The sequence below is a fragment of the Somniosus microcephalus genome, chromosome 6 (assembly GCF_052327205.1).
Source record: "Somniosus microcephalus isolate GS21.2 chromosome 6, FLI_Smic_1.0, whole genome shotgun sequence".
NCBI lineage: Eukaryota > Metazoa > Chordata > Chondrichthyes > Squaliformes > Somniosidae > Somniosus > Somniosus microcephalus.
Genome location: NC_140992.1, coordinates 44,699,033 through 44,719,420, shown reverse-complemented (window position 1 = coordinate 44,719,420; position 20,388 = coordinate 44,699,033). Strand labels below are relative to the sequence as shown.

Here is a 20,388-nt window from a genome sequence, read left to right as displayed (position 1 = left end):
CACCTGCAGGCATCGGAAAATATGGGCCAATGTAAAACTCAACCTAAAATAAGGAAATAAGGTCCCTGATTGATTTTACATGGTGGTGCACCGCTGATCTACCCTGGAACCCAACCTGCCTCTATCTCTGATGGTTTCAGAATGACTGGTAACTTGGAGCAAGTCAGCCTAAGGTATATTTTCAAAATTCTGGGACAACTTTTGGAAAGAGCAGTGATACCAGGTATCAAGCTCCCTGCCTGGACATCACTGTGTCTCTTTCCCCCTCTTCCTCACCCTTGTTGTGTGGGTCTGTAGCCCCAATTGGCATTCTCATCATCGTGCTACATGTTCATGTTTTTATAAATGGCAAAACCGTGTCTTGGTGATGGAGTGGTTGTGTGGTCAGAAGCTCATCTCGGGGTCAAACACAACACCAAGGTTGTGAACGGTCTGGCTCAGCTTCAGACACAAGGATTACAGTTCTGTGGTTGGAAACCTGCTACACATTAATGGAGTTCTATCCTTTTCTGTTCATATATACATGGGTTCTATCTGTAATGCTCTAGATTTTTGGAAAGCTTGCCAAGTCGTAAAAGTCCTGTGCCCTCTCCAATTGCTGTATCCTTTTTAGTGGGTCAATGATAAAGGTGATTCCTCTGGCAAATATGGTGACAATCATTTTCAGAAATGAAATGCAGCTCATCTTATCTGGCACATGTCTACTATGATGGCCTGGAAGGATCTTATGGCATAGCAGCTTAATGCCATAATGACCTTGACAGCTACAAGAAGAGCTATTCCAGGCTAGTGCAAATGGCATAGCTTAATTTGTAACTCTGCAATGAAGCAGAAGTGCAAAAGACAGTTCCTAGGTGGGAGTGGCATGATCTGTAAACATGAGCCCTTGGGTTGTGGTGGGAGCGAACATACTGCCTGAGGTATCTTTCAATCTTGTTAGCTGCAAATTGTACTGCAGCAAGAATTAGAACGACTTAAGGAAGTGTAGCTTAGCAAAATAAAAGGAAGAACAAAAAATTAGCAAATATTCAATGTGGAAGTAGTAAAATGCTGCAAGCCAAAATAGCGCACTTCAACAAGAACAAGAACAAAAGGTACTTTGTTTTGGGAAGCAATCAAAAGCAGGCCTTGCCAGCTCGTCAGTCATATAATGAATTTATATGGGTCAGGCAAATGCTGTGGGCAGAACCTTGCCTGAAAACAGTTCCGTGTGGGATCTAATTTAACTAATTACATCATGTAATTGCTGGTCACATGCCTCATCTTATAACCCCAAATCGCATGCCATAAAATGTGCCACCTAGCAAATTGGGTGCACATAAGACTGAACACGATAATTTCAGGATGGGATGAGGCCATTGAGTGATTTGAAAATGAGAATTAAAACTTTTGTCAATTCTCTGGGGCATGCAGAAAATAGAGCTAAGAGAGAACAGGGATGATGAGAGTGTAGAAAGGACCTTGTATAAGTGAAGATGCTGGCTGTGGTGTTTTCAATGATTGTAACTTGTCGCGGAGGGTGGGCGGGGGGTTGGTGGTGAGACTGGCTAAGAAAGTATAAGATAAAGCGAGCTTCTAAGTGGTAAAGGCATGAATCAGGATTTTGGCAGCAGTGGGGCAATGTCAGGCAAGAGTGGCAGTGCTGCAAATGTTAAAGTGTAGAGAAAGGAGCTAAGATGGGGCTCAACAGTATGCTGAGATTCCACATCTCCTGACATAGCCTGAGGTGACAGTTGGACAGGCTGATAGGATCAAGGTCAGAGGCAAATAAACGTTGGGGGAGCCAAAGAGGATGACTTTGGTTTTGTTGGAGGAAATTTTGGATCATACAGTTCAATGTCGAACAGCAGCAGGCGAGTATAACAAGAGCCTTTAGATTCATGGAGAAAGCAGAGTAGATGTGTGGGCAAGGGAATAGAAGCCATTGGAGACAATGGCCCTGAATTTGCAGTCGGGCAGCGTTCGCCATCATGTCGCCTTTGAAACTGACCGCAACTGCAAGATTTGGCGCCGGCGCATGCAGAATTGCCGAAGATTTGGTCTGTCGGTGACCACTCCAAAACAGTCTGCGCTGTGCCCCCCACCCCCGCACAGAGCCGGCAATCAGTGAAATCTCGTAAATCATTGAAACTGACGAACACTTCGGCTCTTCCGCAGTAATTACGCTACTAAATTCCCCACTAAAAGTTAGAACCAAAGGGATTAGGTGTAACTGGGGTTTTAACAGCGTATTGAATGCTAAACAAATGCTAAGGGCATGGAAAACTAATTAAAATTTTTTGCAGTGTAAAATTTGTCCATTTTAATGAAAATTAACATATTTAAGAAATTTCTCAATTTTTAAAAACTTTTTTTTATGTTTGTCCATCTTTATTTCAGGTTTGCCTTTTCCCCATGTGAGAGCCCCAATCTTTCTTTTGCATTCTCTAACTATTTTAAAAAGTTAGAATTTTAAGGGCTTACTCACTTCCTTGTTCGCTGTCTGTGTGAATTCTGCCTTATGATTGGCTGCTTAGACAGCCTGTTGACGTCTCAGCAATTTGAACAAGGGGATCCCATTAAGTTCCATTAAATTGAATTCAAGGTCGTAAAACCCAAAGTTCTCGACAGAGGGATTGCAAGATCCTTGTGTGGTGTGTATTTCAGGACCAGCAGCGAACGCTTTCGCCTTGCTGCTGACCGCAAATTCCAGGGCAATATAATGTCTGCATTGTGACAGGTATAAATGGAACCAGGAGTGAGCAGTGCCTTGGAGATGGACAACATAGAAGAGATGCTGAGGAGGATGGAGTGGTCAGCATCAGAAAGGTTGAGGAGAGACAAACAACCACAGTCGCATAAGATGTCATTTGTGACTTAGACCAGGACAATCCCACTGCTGTGGAAAGGGCAGAAGGCAGACTGCAGGGTCTCATACAAGGAGTGGTATATATGTTGTTTTAAGGCTACAGCACATTCCAGGATTTTGAAAAGAAAGGGAAGGTTGCAGGTAAGGAAATAGTTTGAGCGAATGGAGGATTTGAAGATTGATTTCTTGAGTAGGGCATGATAACAGTCTTAAGGAGGTTTCAGTTTGATTTCTCAGTGGAATGAAGAAAGCCTTGAGCTTTGTAAATGTATTGCCTGTCTTATGAAAACAAAATGGTATCCAGTTAGTGTTTTTACCAAGACAACATAGGGTGAGTAGTAGAAATTTATTATGAAGATCACATTTCACTATTGTTTGATGTGACTTGCAGATTAATGAAGGCTAAAGAGGAAAACAAAGCCCTTGAGGGAAAACTAAAATCTGTGACCGAAACAGTGTTGAGTGCTGAGGAACAAGTGGCTAGGATGGAGAAGACACTGAACAGTGAAGAGAAAATTGTAAAGGTGAGGAAATTATAGGTAATTTTAAGGTAAAATCATAAGTTTTTAAGTGTAGGCTTTTTTACACATGCTTTTACATTAGTTTTTTTTACATTTTGCTTGTATAGCTATCTATTTAAATAAAAGCTTTGAGAGTGCCTGTCACAATCCAGATGATACACTTCGTATAAAGCTACCAACAAATCACATTGAATAATCTTAACAAAAATGGAAAGAAATCTCGTTATTTTCTGCTGATTTTTCTGATCATGAGAGAACCTGGAGAGGCTGCTGAGACAACACGGAGAGGAGCCATCCAGCTACGTATCCACAGAAATTTGCAAGAACAACAATTACCTTCGAATTGACTGCAGGATCTATTTAGACTATTTCCCCACGTTAAATGTAACCATAAAAAGACAAGAGGAAAGTAGATCTGAGGGAGAGAAAGCAGAGGGAATTTGCTCTAAATTGGAAGGAATACTTTTTAAAAATTCATTTATGGGATGTGGGCGTCGCTGGCAAGGCCAGCATTTATTGCCCATCCCTAATTGCCCTTGAGGTGATGGTGAGCTGCCTTCTTGAACCGCTGCAGTCCGTGTGGTGAAGGTACTCCCACAGTGCTGTTAGGGAGGGAGTTCCAGGATTTTGACCCAGTGACAATGAAATATCGAAGATATACTTCCAAGTCAGGATGGTGTGTGACTTGGAGGGGAACTTGGAGGTGGTGGTGTTCCCATGCGCCTCCTGCCTTTGTCCTTCTCGGTGGAAGAGGTCGCGGGTTTGGGAGGTGCTGTCAAAGAAGCCTTGGCGAGTTGCTGCAGTGCATCTTGTAGATGGTACACACTGTAGCCACGGTATGCTGGTGGTGGAGGGAGTGAATGTTTAAGGTGGTAGATGGGGTGCCAATCAAGTGGGCTGCTTTGTCCTGGATGGTGTCGAGCTTCTTTAGTGTTGTTGGAGCTGCACTCATTCAGGCAAGTAGAGAGTATTCCATCACACTCCTTACTTGTGCCTTGTAGATGGTAGAAAGGCTTTGGGGATTCAGGAGGTGAGACACTCGCCGCAGAATACCTAGCCTCTGACCTGCTCTTGTTCCCACAGTATTATTGTGGCTGGTCCAGTTAAGTTTCTGGTCAATGGTGACCCCCAGGATGTTGATGGTGGGGCATTCGGCAATGGTAATGCCATTTAATGTCAAGGGGCGGTGGTTAGACTCTCGCTTGTTGGAGATAGTCATTGCCTGGCACTTCTGTGGCGCAAATGTTACCTGCCACTTATCAACCCAAGCCTGAACATCGTCCCGGTCTTGTTGCATGCGGGCATGGACTGCTTCATTATCTGAGGAGTTGTGAATGGCACTGAACACTGTGCAGTCATCAGCGAACATCCCCATTTCTGACCTTATGTTAGAGGGAAGGTCATTGATGAAGCAGCTGAAATTGGTTGGGCCTAGGACACTGCCCTGAGGAACTCCTGCAGTGATGTCCAGGGGCTGTGATGATTGACCTTCAACCACCACAACCATCTTCCTTTGTGCTAGGTATGACTCCAGCCAGTGGAGAGCTTTCCCCCCAATTCCCATTGACTTCAGTTTTACGAGAGCTCCTTCATGCCACACTTGGTCAAGTGCTGCCTTGATGTCACTCTCACCTCACCTCTGGAATTCAGCTCTTTTGTCCATGTTTGGACCAAGGCTGTAATGAAGTCGGGAGTCGAGTGATCTTGGCGGAAACCAAACTGGACATCAGTGAGCAGGTCATTGGTGAGTAAGTGCCGCTTGATAGCACTGTCGATGACACCTTCCATCACTTTGCTGATGATTGAGAGTAAACTGATGGGGCGGGAATTGGCCGGATTGAATACTGCAGTAACTTAAGTATTTGTGAACTATGTGGATGTTTTTGATGACTGGGTTTTGATATTTAGCAATTGACCGAGTGCTCAATTGACAGCCAGCATGGTGAGAAATAAACAAATGACTGGCTTTTGTTCGGGTCAGCAGATATTAAAGCTTGAATTATTGTACTGTGTGTTGATTGGCTGAATTGTACTATATGTGTTATATGAATGTGCATAAAAGTGCAGTAAACCACCAAAAAGTTTTAAGCATAAGAGCAGAGGGAATTCAATTTAAATTGGGGTAACGTACATAGTTAGATTCACTGTTTAGACTTTTATACTGTGTATTATAACGACGCATGTTGTGTGCATCTTGCTGATTTTGGGAGTTCCTGGATGAATTAAGCATCCAAGGCAAATAAGCTTGCATAAAGTGCTTCCACTGCATTCACAAGCTCAAACAGTAATGCTGAGGTTCGGAATGGCATTAAACGGGATATTAGAGACGCGTGCAATAAGGGCACAGCAGTTATCATGGGTGACTTTAATCTACATATAGATTGGGCTAACCAAATTAGTGACAATACTGTGGAGGAGGAATTCCTAGAGTGTATACGGGATGGTTTCCTGGACCAATATGTCGAGGAACCAACTAGAGATCAGGCCATCTTAGACTGGGTATTATGTAATGAGAAAGGATTCATTAGCAATCTTGTTGTGCGAGGCCCCTTGGGGAGGAGCGATCATAATATAATAGAATTCTTCATTAAAATGGAGAGTGAAGTAGTTGACTCCTGTAGGGTCCTGAATTTAAATAAAGGAAACTACGATGGTATGAGGCACGAGTTGGCTAGGATGGATTGGGGAACGTTACTTAAAGGGTTGACAGTGGATAGGCAATGGCAAACATTTAAAGATCGCATGGATGAACTACAGAATTTGTTCATCCCTGTTTGCCATAAAAATAAAACAAAAAAGGTGACCCAACCGTGGCTAACAAGAGAAATTAGGGCTAGCATGAGATCCAAGGAGAGGACGCAGCAAACCTGAGGATTGGGAGCAGTTTAGGATTCAGCAAAGAAGGACAAAAGGATTAATTAAGAGGGGGAAAATAGAATATGAGAGTAAGCTTGCAGGGAACATAAAAACTGACTGTAAAAGCTTCTATAGATATGTAAAGAGAAAAAGATTGGTGAAGTCAAGTGGAGGTCCCTTGCAGTCAGAATCAGGGGAATTTATAATGGGGAACAAAGAAATGGAAGACCAATTAAATACATACTTTGGTTCTGTCTTCACAAAGGAGGACACAAATAACCTCCCAGAGATGTCGGGGAACATAGGGTCTAATGAGAGGGAGGAATTGAATGAAATCAGTATTTGTAGAGAAATGATGTTAGGGAAATTGACGGGATTGAAGGCCGATAAAGCCCCAGTGCCTGATAATCTACACCCTAGGGTACTTAAGGAAGTGGCCCTAGAAATAGTAGATGCATTGCTGGTCATCTTCCAAAATTCTATAGACTCTGGAACAGTTCCCATGGATTGGAGGATAGCTAATGTAATCCCACTCTTTAAAAAAGGAGGTAGAGAGAAAATGGGGAATTATAGACCGGTAAGTCTGTCATCGGTAGTGGGGAAAATGCTAGAGTCCATTATAAAAGATGTAATAGCAGAGCACTTGGAAAACAGTAACAGGATCGGACAAAGTCAACATGGATTTACAAAAGGTAAATCATGCTTGACTAATCTACTGGAATTTTTTCAGGATGTAACTGGTAGAATAGATAAGGGAGAACCAGTGGATGTGGTGTATTTGAACTTTCAGAAGGCTTTCGATAAGGTCCCGCATAAACGATTAGTGTGCAAAGTTAAAGCACATGGGTTTGGGGGTAAGGTACTGTCTTGGATACAGAACTGGTTGGCAGACAGGAAGCAAAGAGTTGGAATAAACGGGTCTTTTTTTGAGTGGCAGGCAGTGACTAGTGGGGTACCCCAGGGTCGGTGCTAGGAGCCCAGCTATTCACAATATATATAAATGATCTAGATGAGGGAACTAGATGTAATATCTCCAAGTTTGCAGACGACACAAAGCTGGGTGGGCGTGTGTGCTGTGAGGAGAATGCAGAGAAACTCCAGTATGATTTGGACAGGTTGGGTGATTGGGCAGATGCATGGCAAATGCAGTGCAGGAAACTCTCTTTTAACTGACACCTAAATATCCGGAAATCTCTCTTAACCGGCAAAATTCAGGAGTAGGTTCAGGTAAGTTTTACTATATATCAGTGGCCGTGCAACTGGGGTTCCTGGCTCTGTGGCCGTATAACCGGGGTTCCTGCACCTGTGCCGTGCAACAGAGACTCCTGGATCTGTGGCCGTGTAACCGGGACTCCTGCACAAGTGCCGTGTAACCGGGGCTCCTGCACCTGTGGCCGTGTATGGGGCTCTCGTACCTTGGTAAGTATACCTCTCTGTAATCTGGACTTTTTGATCAACCGGCACCACGCCGGTCCCGTCGGCTAAAGAAGAGTTTCCTGTATAATGTGGATAAATGCGAGGTTATCCACTTCGGTGGCAAAAACAGGAAGACAGATTATTATTTGAATGGCAATAGATTGGGAAAAGGGGAAGTGCAACGAGACCTGGGTGTCCTTGTGCACTAGTCGCTGAAGGTAAGCATGCAGGTGCAGCAGGCGGTTAAGAAGGCAAATGGTATGTTGGCCTTCATAGCGAGAGGATTCGAGTACAGGAGCAAGGATGTCTTGCTGCAGTTGTACAGGGCCTTGGTGAGACCACACCTTGAGTATTGTGTCCAGTTTTGGTTGCCTTATCTGAGGAAGGATGTTCTTGCCATGGAGAGAGTGCAGCGAAGATTCACCAGACTGATATCTGGAATGGCAGGAATGACGTATGAGGAGAGTTTGGGTCGATTGGGCTTATATTCGCTAGAGTTTAGAAGAATGAGAGGGGATCTCATTGAAACTTATAAAATTCTAACAGGAGTAGACAGACTAGATGCAGGAAGGATGTTCCCGATGGCGGGGGAGTCCAGAACCAGGGGTCACAGTCTAAGGATAAGGGGTAAGCCATTTAAGACTGAGATGAGGAGGAATTTCTTCATCCAGAGAGTGGTGAACCTGTGGAATTCTCTACCAGAGAAGGCAGTTAAGGCAAATTCATTAAATATATTGGCCCAGAAATTCGGGTCCCAATGCGTGAGTACGCACGGGGTACTCACACGTAGGCCCAAGGAAAGTGCCGGTTTCGTGCATGCGTGGGAAACCGGCACTTCCATTCCCCTGAAAGGAGGGGTTCAGAAGTCGAACGCGTGCGCCGGAGAGGCAGCGCGTGCACATTGAACTTACGTTTTTTTCCCAGGTTTCTCCGGGAGGGTAAGCCTCCAGCAGTTACACTTTTAAAAAGCAAGCGCAAGGCCTGCTTTTAACAAGGTAAGTGATGAATTAATTAAATTTAAAACATTTTTTCCACAGGTTTATTATTTTTAAATACTTTAAAGAAAGGTAAGTTTATGTAATAATAATAAATAACTTCCGGATGAAGTTATGTGCACATCACTTCCTGTGAACTGTGAACTCTGTGCATACATCACTTCCTGTGCATACGTCACTTCCTGTGTTTGGACTAGTATAAATACTGAACTGCTCAGTATGGTAAAAGGGCTTCTCCTAGAGGCATGGTGAAGACCGCTCTTGTATATAGTATAATTATAAGTTGCTTAAAGCTTACTTTAAAGTTCCTTGATGTGTGAGACTCCTTTTTACATCAATTTAAGCAACTTAGTATTTACACTTACAAATGCTAGACCTTCAGACAAACTCGGAGTTAAGGATCCAGGGAACCACCCATCATGGAAAACATCCTTAAACCTACTCGTCTGGACTTGGACCCAAACGCACCAGCAGCTGGCAGGGTATGGAAGCATTGGTACCGTACTTTTGAGAATTTTCTTGATGAATGTAAAGTGAATGCTTCTACTAAACTGAGGATACTTATCAACTATGTGACCCCAACAGTGTTTGAATATGTTGATGAATGGGATAATTACGATGAGGTGATCCGGGCACTTAAAAAACTATGCCAAGACCGCAAATGAGGTCTATGCTAGACATCTACTGGCCACAGCCCGACAAGGGCCAGGGGAATCGATTAACGAATTCCTTCAAGAACTTCGCAGGCTCAGCATAGATTGTAACTTTCAGGCAGCCTCGGCTGAGCTGTACCGCGAAGAAATGATTCGTGATGCTTTCATCTGCGGGATTGCCTCTCCATTTATATGCCAGCGTCTACTAGAAAGTAAAACACTTGAGCTACAAAAGGCTTTTGACCTGGCTTGTTCTCTGGATTTGGCAAAGAAAAATGCAGACCTCTATCAGCTGCCCAGATCTCGATCTGCTGCTGTAACTGCAACCAGACGATTCAAGTGGCCTCAGGTGAACCCTATCATGGAGGAATCTAATCCTGATGATAATTCTGATGAAGAAGAGGAGGATGACCCCACTTTAGCAGCCTCTTGGCAATCTAGGAAGGAATGCTTCTTTTGTGGAGATTCTTTTCACCCTAGGAAATTCTGTCCTGCTCGCAATGCGATCTGCAGTCATTGCGATAAAAAGGGACACTTTGCAAAAGTTTGCCAATCAAGAGCCTCTACGAGGGCCTATCCAGCTAAGGCCTACCGAACTGCCCCAATTAGGGCCTATCAAGATGCTCCGGCTGGGACCTATCAAGCTTCCTCTCGAGCTCTCTCCCGAAGAAGCACACCTAGAGTTTCAGCCACTCTCTGTGCAACCGCACCAATTACAGCTGCTTGCCCACAGAACCTGTTTCATGCAGCTACAAAAGTTTCAATTAATGGGCATACCTTAAGATGCCTTAATTGACTCAGGAAGTACTGATAGTTTCATTAGAGAACAAATTGTTGCGAAATTGAAACTACATATCTTCCCATCGGACCAGGCAATTGCGATGGCTCAGTCATCACTTAATACCAGAATCTCCGGCTTTTGTATTATTGATATGACACTTAATGGTCGCATGTATCCCTCCACCCGACTTTCGGTGCTCAAGGACTTATGTAGTGAGCTCATCTTAGGGCTGGATTTTCAAAAACTGCATAAGAAACTCACCATTGAGTTCAGCGGATCCAAACCTGGACTTACTATTTCTAATATACTGTCTAAATTACCGTTTTGTGCATTATCAGCAGCTTCACTTGATGAACCCTCATTATTTGCCAGTATTCCTCCTCGATGCAAACCAATAATGACGAAGTCGCGGCGCTTTAGTCAGGAAGACCAATCTTTTATTGAGGCTGAAATCTCTCGACTTTTAGCAGAGGATATCATCGAACCATGTTCGTCACCCTGTCGGGCTCAAGTCGTCATCGTCAAGAACCCTCTAAAACCTCACAAACAACGGCTATGCATTGATTATTCGCAAACCATCAATCAATATACTGACTTGGATGCCTACCCATTGCCACGCATTGATGATATGGTTAATAAACTGGCCGAATACAAAGTGTTCTCAACTTACGATTTAAAAAGTGCCTATCATCAGGTACCCTTGAAGGTCTCAGATAAGCAGTACACGGCCTTTGAGGCTAATGGACGGCTGTACCAATTTCGTCGCCTCCCATTCGGGGTTACTAATGGAGTGGCTGTCTTCCAACGGGCAATGGATGGCCTGGTTAAGCAGGAAAACTTAAGGGACACTTTTCCCTATCTTGATAACATTACTATTGCAGGTCACTATCAACAGGAACACGACGCCAACCTCCAAAAATTTCGGGATGCCCTCCATCACCCTAACTTAACTTTGAATGAATCTAAATCTGTTGAGTCGCAACCGACCATCAACATCCTTGGCTACTGCGTAGGCGATGGTATCATTAAGCCAGACCCAGAAAGACTTCGCCCGCTCCAAGAGCTCCCGTCACCTAAGAATCCGGCTTCTTTACGTCGGGCTCTCGGTCTGTTTGCATACTACGCTAAATGGATTCCTCATTTTTCAGACAAAATCCAACCCTTGCTGCATGTTAGATCATTTCCATTGGAAACAGCGGCTGTTGCAGCCTTTAACCTTCTCAAAAAACAGTTGGAGAAAGCGGCTCTTCACTCCATCGATGAGAATCTCCCTTTCATAGTCGAATGTGATGCCTCGGAGGTGGCGATCTCGGCTACTCTAAATCAGGAAGGTCGTCCTGTAGCATTTATGTCCAGGACCTTACAAGGTGCCGAGCTACATTATCCTCCGGTTGAGAAGGAAGCCACAGCCATCATAGAGGCGGTACGGAAGTGGAACCATTTCCTAGCTCGCCAGCACTTTACATTAATCACGGACCAGCGATCAGTCGCCTTCATGCTCGATAATCGAAAACGAACCAAAATTAAGAATAATAAAATACAGCTTTGGAGGATGGAACTGGCCTCTTTTGGTTACACCATTCACTATCGACCTGGCAAGGAGAATGTGGCCCCGGATACCCTCACACGAGCATTCTGCTCCACTATGTCATCCTCTAATCTCATAGATGTCCATAATGGATTGTGTCATCCTGGCGTTACGCGCATGCTACATTTTGTACGATCACGAAATCTCCCTTTTTCTACTGGAGATGTAAAGAAAATGTGCTCAGAATGCCAGCTTTGTGCAGAATTAAAACCTCAGTTCTTCCGCCCCTCAGATGGTATGCTCATACACGCAACCCAACCGATGCAACGACTTAGCATCAATTTTAAGGGCCCAGTGCCCTCTTCAACTCGGAACACATATTTGCTCACCATGATTGATGAATATTCACGTTTTCCGTTTGCCTTCCCCTGCTCCAATATGCTGGCATCCACAGTAATCTGCTGCCTTGAGCAGGTATTTTCTCTCTGTGGCATGGCGGCTTACATTCACTCTGATCGGGGTCCATCCTTTGTCAAGGGAACTCAAGGACTACCTCTCAGAACGGGGAATTGCTACAAGCAAAACGACGCCATATCATCCCATCGGAAATGGGCAGGTAGAGAGGTATAACGGTATCATCTGGAATTCCATACATCTTGCTTTAAGATCTCGGGGCCTACCAAACCAGCAATGGGAAGCAGTGTTTCCGGATGCATTGCACTCTCTATACGGTCCCTTCTTTCTACAGCCACAAATACTACACCTCATGAGCGGTTCTTTGGATTCCAGCGTCGCTCATCTTATGGGACATCCCTCCCGTCATGGCTAACTACTCCTGGACCTGTACTACTCCGAAGATACGTTCGGACGTCTAAAAATGACCCTCTCGTAGACGAGGTCGAACTAACCGATGTCAATCCCACCTATGCATACATACGATATCCCGACGGCCAAGAATCTACCGTATCATTACGGGATCTGGCTCCCTGCCCACCAGGACCTAGTGGGACATCGAGTGATGGTATTTTACCAGGAGCCTCTTGGAACCTACCGGGTACCCCTCTCCAGGATCCTGATCTGACACCAACTAGCTTGGTGCCGGTAGAACCCCGTACTCAAAGTTGCGACCCTCCCAGTACCACGCACCAAAGTACTGATCCGCCACAGACCAGCTCTGCACCTCCCTCTGAACAGAGACAGACCAACTCTGCACCTATTGGGGCTCGTACACGAAGCCATGATCTCCCCGACCTTTCACAGGGTAACCCAGGCCACACAGACTCTGACCAATGGCCAACAGCATGTAAGCGGACCAGAGACCCTCTACGACGGGAACCCAAACGGGTGCGACTCTTCCTCGTTCGGCGGCTGCGGAATAAAAGGAAGACCACAGCCTTCTAATCTCACAGGAGGGAAGAATGTAATAATAATAAATAACTTCCGGATGAAGTTATGTGCACATCACTTCCTGTGAACTGTGAACTCTGTGCATACATCACTTCCTGTGCATACGTCACTTCCTGTGTTTGGACTAGTATAAATACTGAACTGCTCAGTATGGTAAAAGGGCTTCTCCTGCTTAAAGCTTAATTTAAAGTTCCTTGATGTGTGAGACTCCTTTTTACATCAGTTTATTTTTAGCCCCATTAGAAAATGTAATTAATTTTTTCAAAAATTTAAATTATTGTTTAAAATAGTTATTTCATGTAATTTATAGTTTATTTTAAAAATGTGATTTAAAAAAAAAATTTATTTGATGTTTTGGGGCTTATAGTATTTATAGGTTTGACAGCTCTTCTTGTCAAATTTATGAATGAAGCATTCCCTGCTACCATTGGCTCTCCATGGCCCACGTGATCCCAGGGGACGCTTCGAAATAACTGCGCCCCTGAGATACGCAAGCACTGCGCGTCGGCAGTTGGAGGAGGCCCAGGATCGGAATCCCACGCGGGCCCACAGCACAACGGCCGGCGCGCTAGGTAAGTGCAGGTCGGGGGCTTGCACCCACGGGAAGCCCCCGACCCGTATTTCTGGGCCAATGAAAAAGGAGTTCGATATATTTCTTAAGGCTAAAGGGATCAAGGGATATGGGGAGAAAGCAGGGACAGGGTACTGAATTTGGATGATCAGCCATGATCTCATTAAATGGCGGAACAGGCTTGAGGGGCCAAATGGCCTCCTCCTGCTCCTTCTGTGTTTCTATGTTTCAAATTTACTTAGCTTGAGTGACACTAAGAGACACTTTGCTGCGTACAGGAGGTGGAGGGAACACAGATTCCTAGAGGTGGTTATCTACAGCCAGATAGAGTGATAGAGGATGAATTGTAAGCATCCATTGAGGTGGGAAAACAGTAGGAAGGAAATGCAGGGCTTCACTGAGGGCATTGCCTTGGCAAATAAGTTTCAACACTAAGTATTGTTCCAAGGATGACAGGTTGTCGGGGCGGGGGGGGCGGCCGAGGGCGGGGGGGTGGGGTGAGGGCAGGGTGCAACCTTGTGGGAAAAGTGGTTGCCCAAGGTGAGAGGAAAGAAATGATAATGAGAGATTTGGTAGTGAGAGTAGACAGTTGATTCTCTGATGCAAATGTGAGTCCTGAATGCTCTCCAGGTTTTACAGTAAGGGACATAATAGAACAGGTGCAGAAGCTCTTGGAGCAGGAGAGGTATCAGCTGGATATTACAATTCAAGTTAGAATTAACAATGTAAGGAAGAAACAGGATCCAGGACCTGCAGAAAGGATTCCAGGAGTTAGGAAGTAGAATAAGAAGCAGAATCTCAAAGTTATTAATCTCAGGACTACTACAATTGCCACTTGCTACACATGGGAATGTAATTTGTGGCCCCTACGGGTGCGTACGAGGCGTGTCGCGCCTGTAAGGGCTGCGCAAGTTCCGGGTTTAGGCATGCGAAGCGCATGCATGAAAACCCGGAACTTGCGATCTGTCAAGAATTTTCTTGATAGATCATGCACATCCCTGGGAAAAGAGCATCCGCTGGCAGAGAGTTGGGCTATTTGCCCGTGAAATTCTTAAGCCTGGTAAAAGCAGGCGTAAGGCCTGCTTTTACCAGCATAAGATTTTTAAAAAACATAAATTTTTATCATTTATACATTAAAAAACCTGTGCAATAAGTTTATTTTTAGCCCCTTTAAAACATTGAAATTTATTTTTCAAAATTTATTTTAAATATTTAATTAATTTTAAATGTCATTTAAAAAAATTTATTTGATGTATAGATGTATTTTTGGGGGTATTCCCATTCATGCTTATGGGGTTTCCGTACACACGGAATTCCCATAAGCATGAATGGGGATTCCCTTTCATTCGTTGGGCCAGCCCATGTGATCCCAGGGGCGCTTGCAAACCGTGTGCACCCCTGGGATATGTGGGCCTCTACCCTCGGGTACCCGGAGATGCCCAGGACCACGAATCTCCATACCGCCCGGACCACCAGGCACGCGGACATTTTATTTGCGGATCGGAGGCATTTTCCCGCAGGAAGCCTCCGAACGCAAATTCAGGGCCATTATAGGAACAGCCAGATTAGGCAGGTAAATGCTTCAGGAGGGAAAGGATCAGATTCCTGGGGCATTGGGACCAGTTTTGGGACAGGACAGAGGGCACAGTCTATACCTGAACAAAGCTGAGGCCAATATTCTCAGGGAGGTTAACTGCAGCTGTAGAGGAGGGTTTAAACTAATAGGGTAGGGGCGAGGAGCACCAAGGAGCCCTAAATTGCGGTCTGTGCGAAAACCCTTCAGTGGGTGGAGTCATGCTTGACTCACAAGAAGATAGCTCACTACTTCCCTGGATGGGTGCAACTGCAACAACATTCAGGAAGCTTAATACCATCTAAGACAGGGCAGTTCACTTGATCGGTACCCCGGCCACTAGCTTCAATATCCATCCCCTCAGCCTCTGGCACACTGTGGCTGCAATACATATGATCTACAAGATACACTGCAGTATGGTTATTTTGACAGCACCTTCCTCTGCTGCAACCTCTACTGTCAAGAAGGACACAAGCAGGAATATCATGGGAATCCCATCACTACATGTTCCCATCCAAGTCACACATTACTTTGATTTGGAAATATACCACTGTTTCCTCATCGTGGCTGGGTCAAAACTTTGAATTCTCTACTAAGGACTGCAGTGATTTAAGGAGAAAGCCCACTATCACCTTCACAAGGCAACTAGTGATGGGCAATAAAGACACAGCTTTGTCAGCCTCACCTAAGGCTCAACAACAAAACTGAACTGAAATATGGCTGCAGCTGGGTTAGAATTGGGAATTAAATATTCCTGGGTATAAAACGTTCAGGTGGGAATAGGACAGGAAGATAGAGGGAGGAATAATGCTATTAATCAGAGACAATATCATACCTCTGGAGCATAAAGATTTATCTAAGGAAGTGAGCTTTGGATTGAGTTGAGGAATAACAAGGGATTGGTCACGTTACTGAAGAGTGAAAAGGAAATTGAAGATGAAATTCATAGACAAATTTGAGAGGCATGCAATATTATTTATTCTTAGAATGTGGCAAGGTCAGAATTGTCACCTGTCCCTAATTACTCTGATGTGGTGGTGGTGATGGGCTGCCTTCTTGCATTGTAGCAATTGTTGCAACGGAGTTGCTTGATAGACCACATCAAAGGCCAATAAGAATCAACCACGTCTGGCCAGATTAGTGTTGTAAAATCCAGCATAATTTTTGAACCGGTTTATATTTGGTTAGTGCAGTGAGTCATTCCGCAAATGTCAATAGATAATATCTGTTCTTTTGTATCAATCTTTGACTTTTTAATCAATAGGAACTTGAGGATCAGATGAAGTACCTGAAAGACCAGAAATTTAAGAAGAGCGAAGAGTTATGCTCCATGAATGATGCGGTGAGAACAGTTACAAACCAAATATCAGGAAATAAGGCAACACTCCGCAACCTCAATAGCCAAATTGACAAGCTTGACCATGATGGTATCAAGCAGCAAGAAGTAATTTACAGTCAGGTAAAAACAGGAATATTGTTACCCATGTTGCTTTGCTGTATAGCGTTACTGTTGACAAATATTTCTACCAGATATTAATGTTACAACTGTTTTCATGTATATGTACTTGTATGTGTAACAATATTAAAAAAGGACTCAGTTTACAGTTTTGGACAAATAGACCTACATATTTCAATTGGAATAAAAAAACTATTACAGTAACCCACTTCTACAGTAGTTGAAAAGATCTGCAATTGAAAGTTCTACTTGATACCCTAACCAATTAATATTCAAAAATAAAATGTATGGAACACATATGATTTTAGCATACAGTATAAAGGGATTAGGAAACAGATGACGGGCAAGCATAATTGGAAAGAGAACTTGGACCAATGGAATGTTACAATTTATTTTATACAATTCATAATAATTGTGCCTGATGTGTGATAGTTTATATCTCCAGTAAACCATAGCTGGAACTATGTTACCACAATCTAAGAATAATCTACCTCTATTATTTTTACCAAAATAAACTCCAATATCTGTTTGAAGAAATATAAAAGTTGTTCCAAAATTCAATGCTTTGGCAGTTTCAAAAATAAAATATTGTGACACACCAACATGACTTACTTCCACCTGATGTTTTCATAGGCTCCATTTAGTTTGTAATTTTCTTGGTGAATTTTGTGCTCATCATAGTGAAGTTGTCAGAACTTGAAAACAGAATGCATTCCCCTTTGGGTCATCCAGTACCAAAGTCAAGTACTGTTAATTGAGTTAGCTCCCTCTACTCCGCCCAGCAATGTGAAAAGCCCCAACCTTAGAAGAGCACCCTCCCATTGTGACATTTTTTTCCACTTCCCACGCCAATAATCCTGTGGCCTCTTGAGTAAAATTGTCAATTAGAGCCAAACTGGGGACATTTTTGTACTTTAGGCCCATATACACTCGGAACTGGATCAACGTTGCCCTTGGAGCCAGCAGACAGAGAAGACTTTCATTCCATCATTCTGGCCTGAATTCAAATCCAGATCACCACAGTGAAAGGCCATTGTAGTAATCCATTATACCATTCAGTCCTTCAGTCAGTGGTTTATTTATGAGATCTTGATGTTGTATTTTTCAGATCTTGATGTTGTATTTTTCATTTTTTTCTACCCTTATCCTAAATATATTACCTTTTGCATGTTAGGTTATTCTCACAGATGAGTATTTAGCTCCCCATAGCTTTGAAAGTACCTTTATTGGCCCTAATATTTAAGTAGGTTTTAGTAACGTGCCCAAGATTACAAAACTTTCTTTAAAATTTCTTTGGCAAATGGATCTATTCTGTGCCTCCACAGAATCTCTTTCATATCTTTAAAAAGCAGAGCTTCACAGCATTGGACCTTGCTTCAGTCTTTAATTACCAAGCAAGCTTGTTGAACAATAGATGATCCAGTGAATAAACAACAACATCATTCATTAAATTTACAGTCGACATTATACTAAACTAGCTCCTTGAAAGGAAAATAATAAATATTGCATTCTTTATACTAAACTATTATTTTAATGTTGACTTTGTATAGCTAATTATTCTTTCCTTATTGTGTTACCACTGTGGGAGCTAACTGGCCTGACCTATCTCTTTGAAAGTTCCAAACAGACTCCGTGAGGTAGAAATAAAAACAGAAAATGCTGGAAATACTCAGCAGGTCAGGTAGCATCTGTGAAGAGAGAAACAAAGTTAACGTTTCAGGTCGATTTTGTCAGAACTGGAAAAAGCTAGAGATGTAACAGATTTTAAGCAGGTGCAGGGGCAGGGAAAGGGGCGAGGGGAGGAAAGAACAAAAGGGAAGATCTGTGATAGGGTGGATGCAGGAGTGATAAAATGATAAAAGTTATGATTATACAAAGCAAAAGGAGATTGTAATGGGACAAGTAAAGAAACAAAAGATGGGTCTAGAAGAGGTGCAAATGGGAATGGCAGAATCATCAACAGCTGCCATCTGAAAAAACAGGTAGAGATTATGGTCTGAAATTGTTGAACTCGATGTTGAGCCCAGAAGGCTATAAAGTGCCTAATCGAAAGATGAGGTGCTGTTCCTCGAGGTGATTAAGAGTGCTTTGGAGTTGGTGGAGCACTTCTGCTACTCTAGGTTCCACAGCAACAATTTCTGATTTTTTTTTTTAAAAACACCTTTCGTTAACAGCCGCAGGAGCCACTGAAGAATCTTGAGCGGAACAGGCCCAGCTCCTCCTCCGCTCATCGTAAGCAAGTTCGGCAAGGGGACCTAAAACAGGGGTTAGGTTCCTCATTTACATATGTAAGGGGCCGAACATCTGTTTGAGGCGGCCACCAGGGACGCCTGAAAAACGGGCTGATGATTGGCCCGAATACATGCGCAGATTGGGCATGGGCCGTCCCACCAATGTTCCCTTTAATTTTTGGGGGGGTCTGCGAGGCCCATTCAAAATACCACACATGTGCAATTTTCCCCATTTAAAAGCCAGTGAGCCGACTGCGCAGGAGTTTCAGAGCGTTGTGCGGTTGTGCAGCTTAAAGGGAACATTGTGTCCCACTGCTAAATTTGTCACTGTTGCACCCATTTTACGTCTGAAAAACGGGCGCAACGCACACCAATTTCTACCCCAATGATTCTGAACAGTGTTCAATCTTAAATACTTACACTTGAATAACTGCCAGTTAAATTCAAATGTAAAAGTCAGATAATTGAGAAAATCATATAGTATCTTTTTGTTTCAATGTGGCTTGGCTCCTATATCAAGCCTGTAGCCTTGGAGACAACTGAAACAAAACTTTGCAACATTTGTATTGACTCAGGCTGGGGACTTGATTTTTAATGCAGCTGGTTTTAAACTCCGAGAATGTTGATTGAATTACAGGGATGGCAAGCAATTAGAAAGGGAAATGGCATGTTGGCCTTTATTGCAAGGGGGTTGGAGAACAAGAGAAAAGAAGTCTTGCTACAATTGTATGGGCTTTGGTGAGACCACACCTGGAGTACTTTGCACAGTTTTGGTCTCCTTATCTGAGGAAGGATATATTTGCCTTGGAAATGGTGCAACGAAGGTTCACTAGATTGATTCCTGGGATGAGAGGTTTGTCTTATGATGAGAAATTGAGTAGAATGGGCCTATACTCTCTGGAGTTTAGAAGAATGAGAGGTGATCTCATTGAAACATAAGATTCTGAGGGGGATTGACAGGGTAGATGCTGAGAGGTTATTTCCCCTGGCTGGAGAGTCCAGAACTAGGGGCATAGTCTCAGGATAAGGGGGTCAACCATTTAAGACTGAGATGAGGAGGAATTTCTTCACTCAGAGGGTTGTGATTCTTTGGAATTCTCTACCCCAAAGTGCTGTGGATGCTCAGTCGTTGAGTATTTTCAAGGCTGAGATAGCTCGATGTTTGGACTCTAGGGGAATCAAGGGAAATGGAGATCGGATGGGAAAGTGGAGTTGAGGTCAAAGATCAGCCATGATCTTATTGAATAGCGGAGAAGGCTCGCGGGGCCATATGGCCTACTCCTGCTCCTAATTCTTATGTTCAAATACCTTGCTTGTAATCTATGCCTTACTTGACATTGTGTTGCTTGATGTTGATATAAAAAGCAGAAAAATGTTCCATTCCACAACAGTGACATTCTCCCTCATCTTCTTATGTATAAGTTAACATAAAAGATTGTGATTAATCTTTTATTTTTATTTCCCGTGAAATGTCAAATAGCGCAAGTGAATCATCATACAGTATATATCTGGCTGCCACATAGACCATTTTGAAATTAATTCGAAGGCTGGC

At 43.5% G+C, this 20,388-nt stretch overlaps 1 protein-coding gene across 2 annotated transcripts in view; it reads left to right on the top strand.

Annotated features, from left to right (window-relative positions):
• ccdc39 (coiled-coil domain 39 molecular ruler complex subunit) overlaps positions 1-20,388 on the top strand; it is a 102,131-nt gene that overhangs the window by 35,690 nt on the left and 46,053 nt on the right. For both annotated transcript variants that reach the window (XM_085990127.1, XM_085990126.1), the window contains exons 9-10: positions 3,240-3,372; positions 16,414-16,608. In XM_085990127.1, the coding sequence (XP_085846253.1) occupies positions 3,240-3,372; positions 16,414-16,608 (328 nt within the window). The remainder of the gene's footprint in view (positions 1-3,239; positions 3,373-16,413; positions 16,609-20,388) is intronic.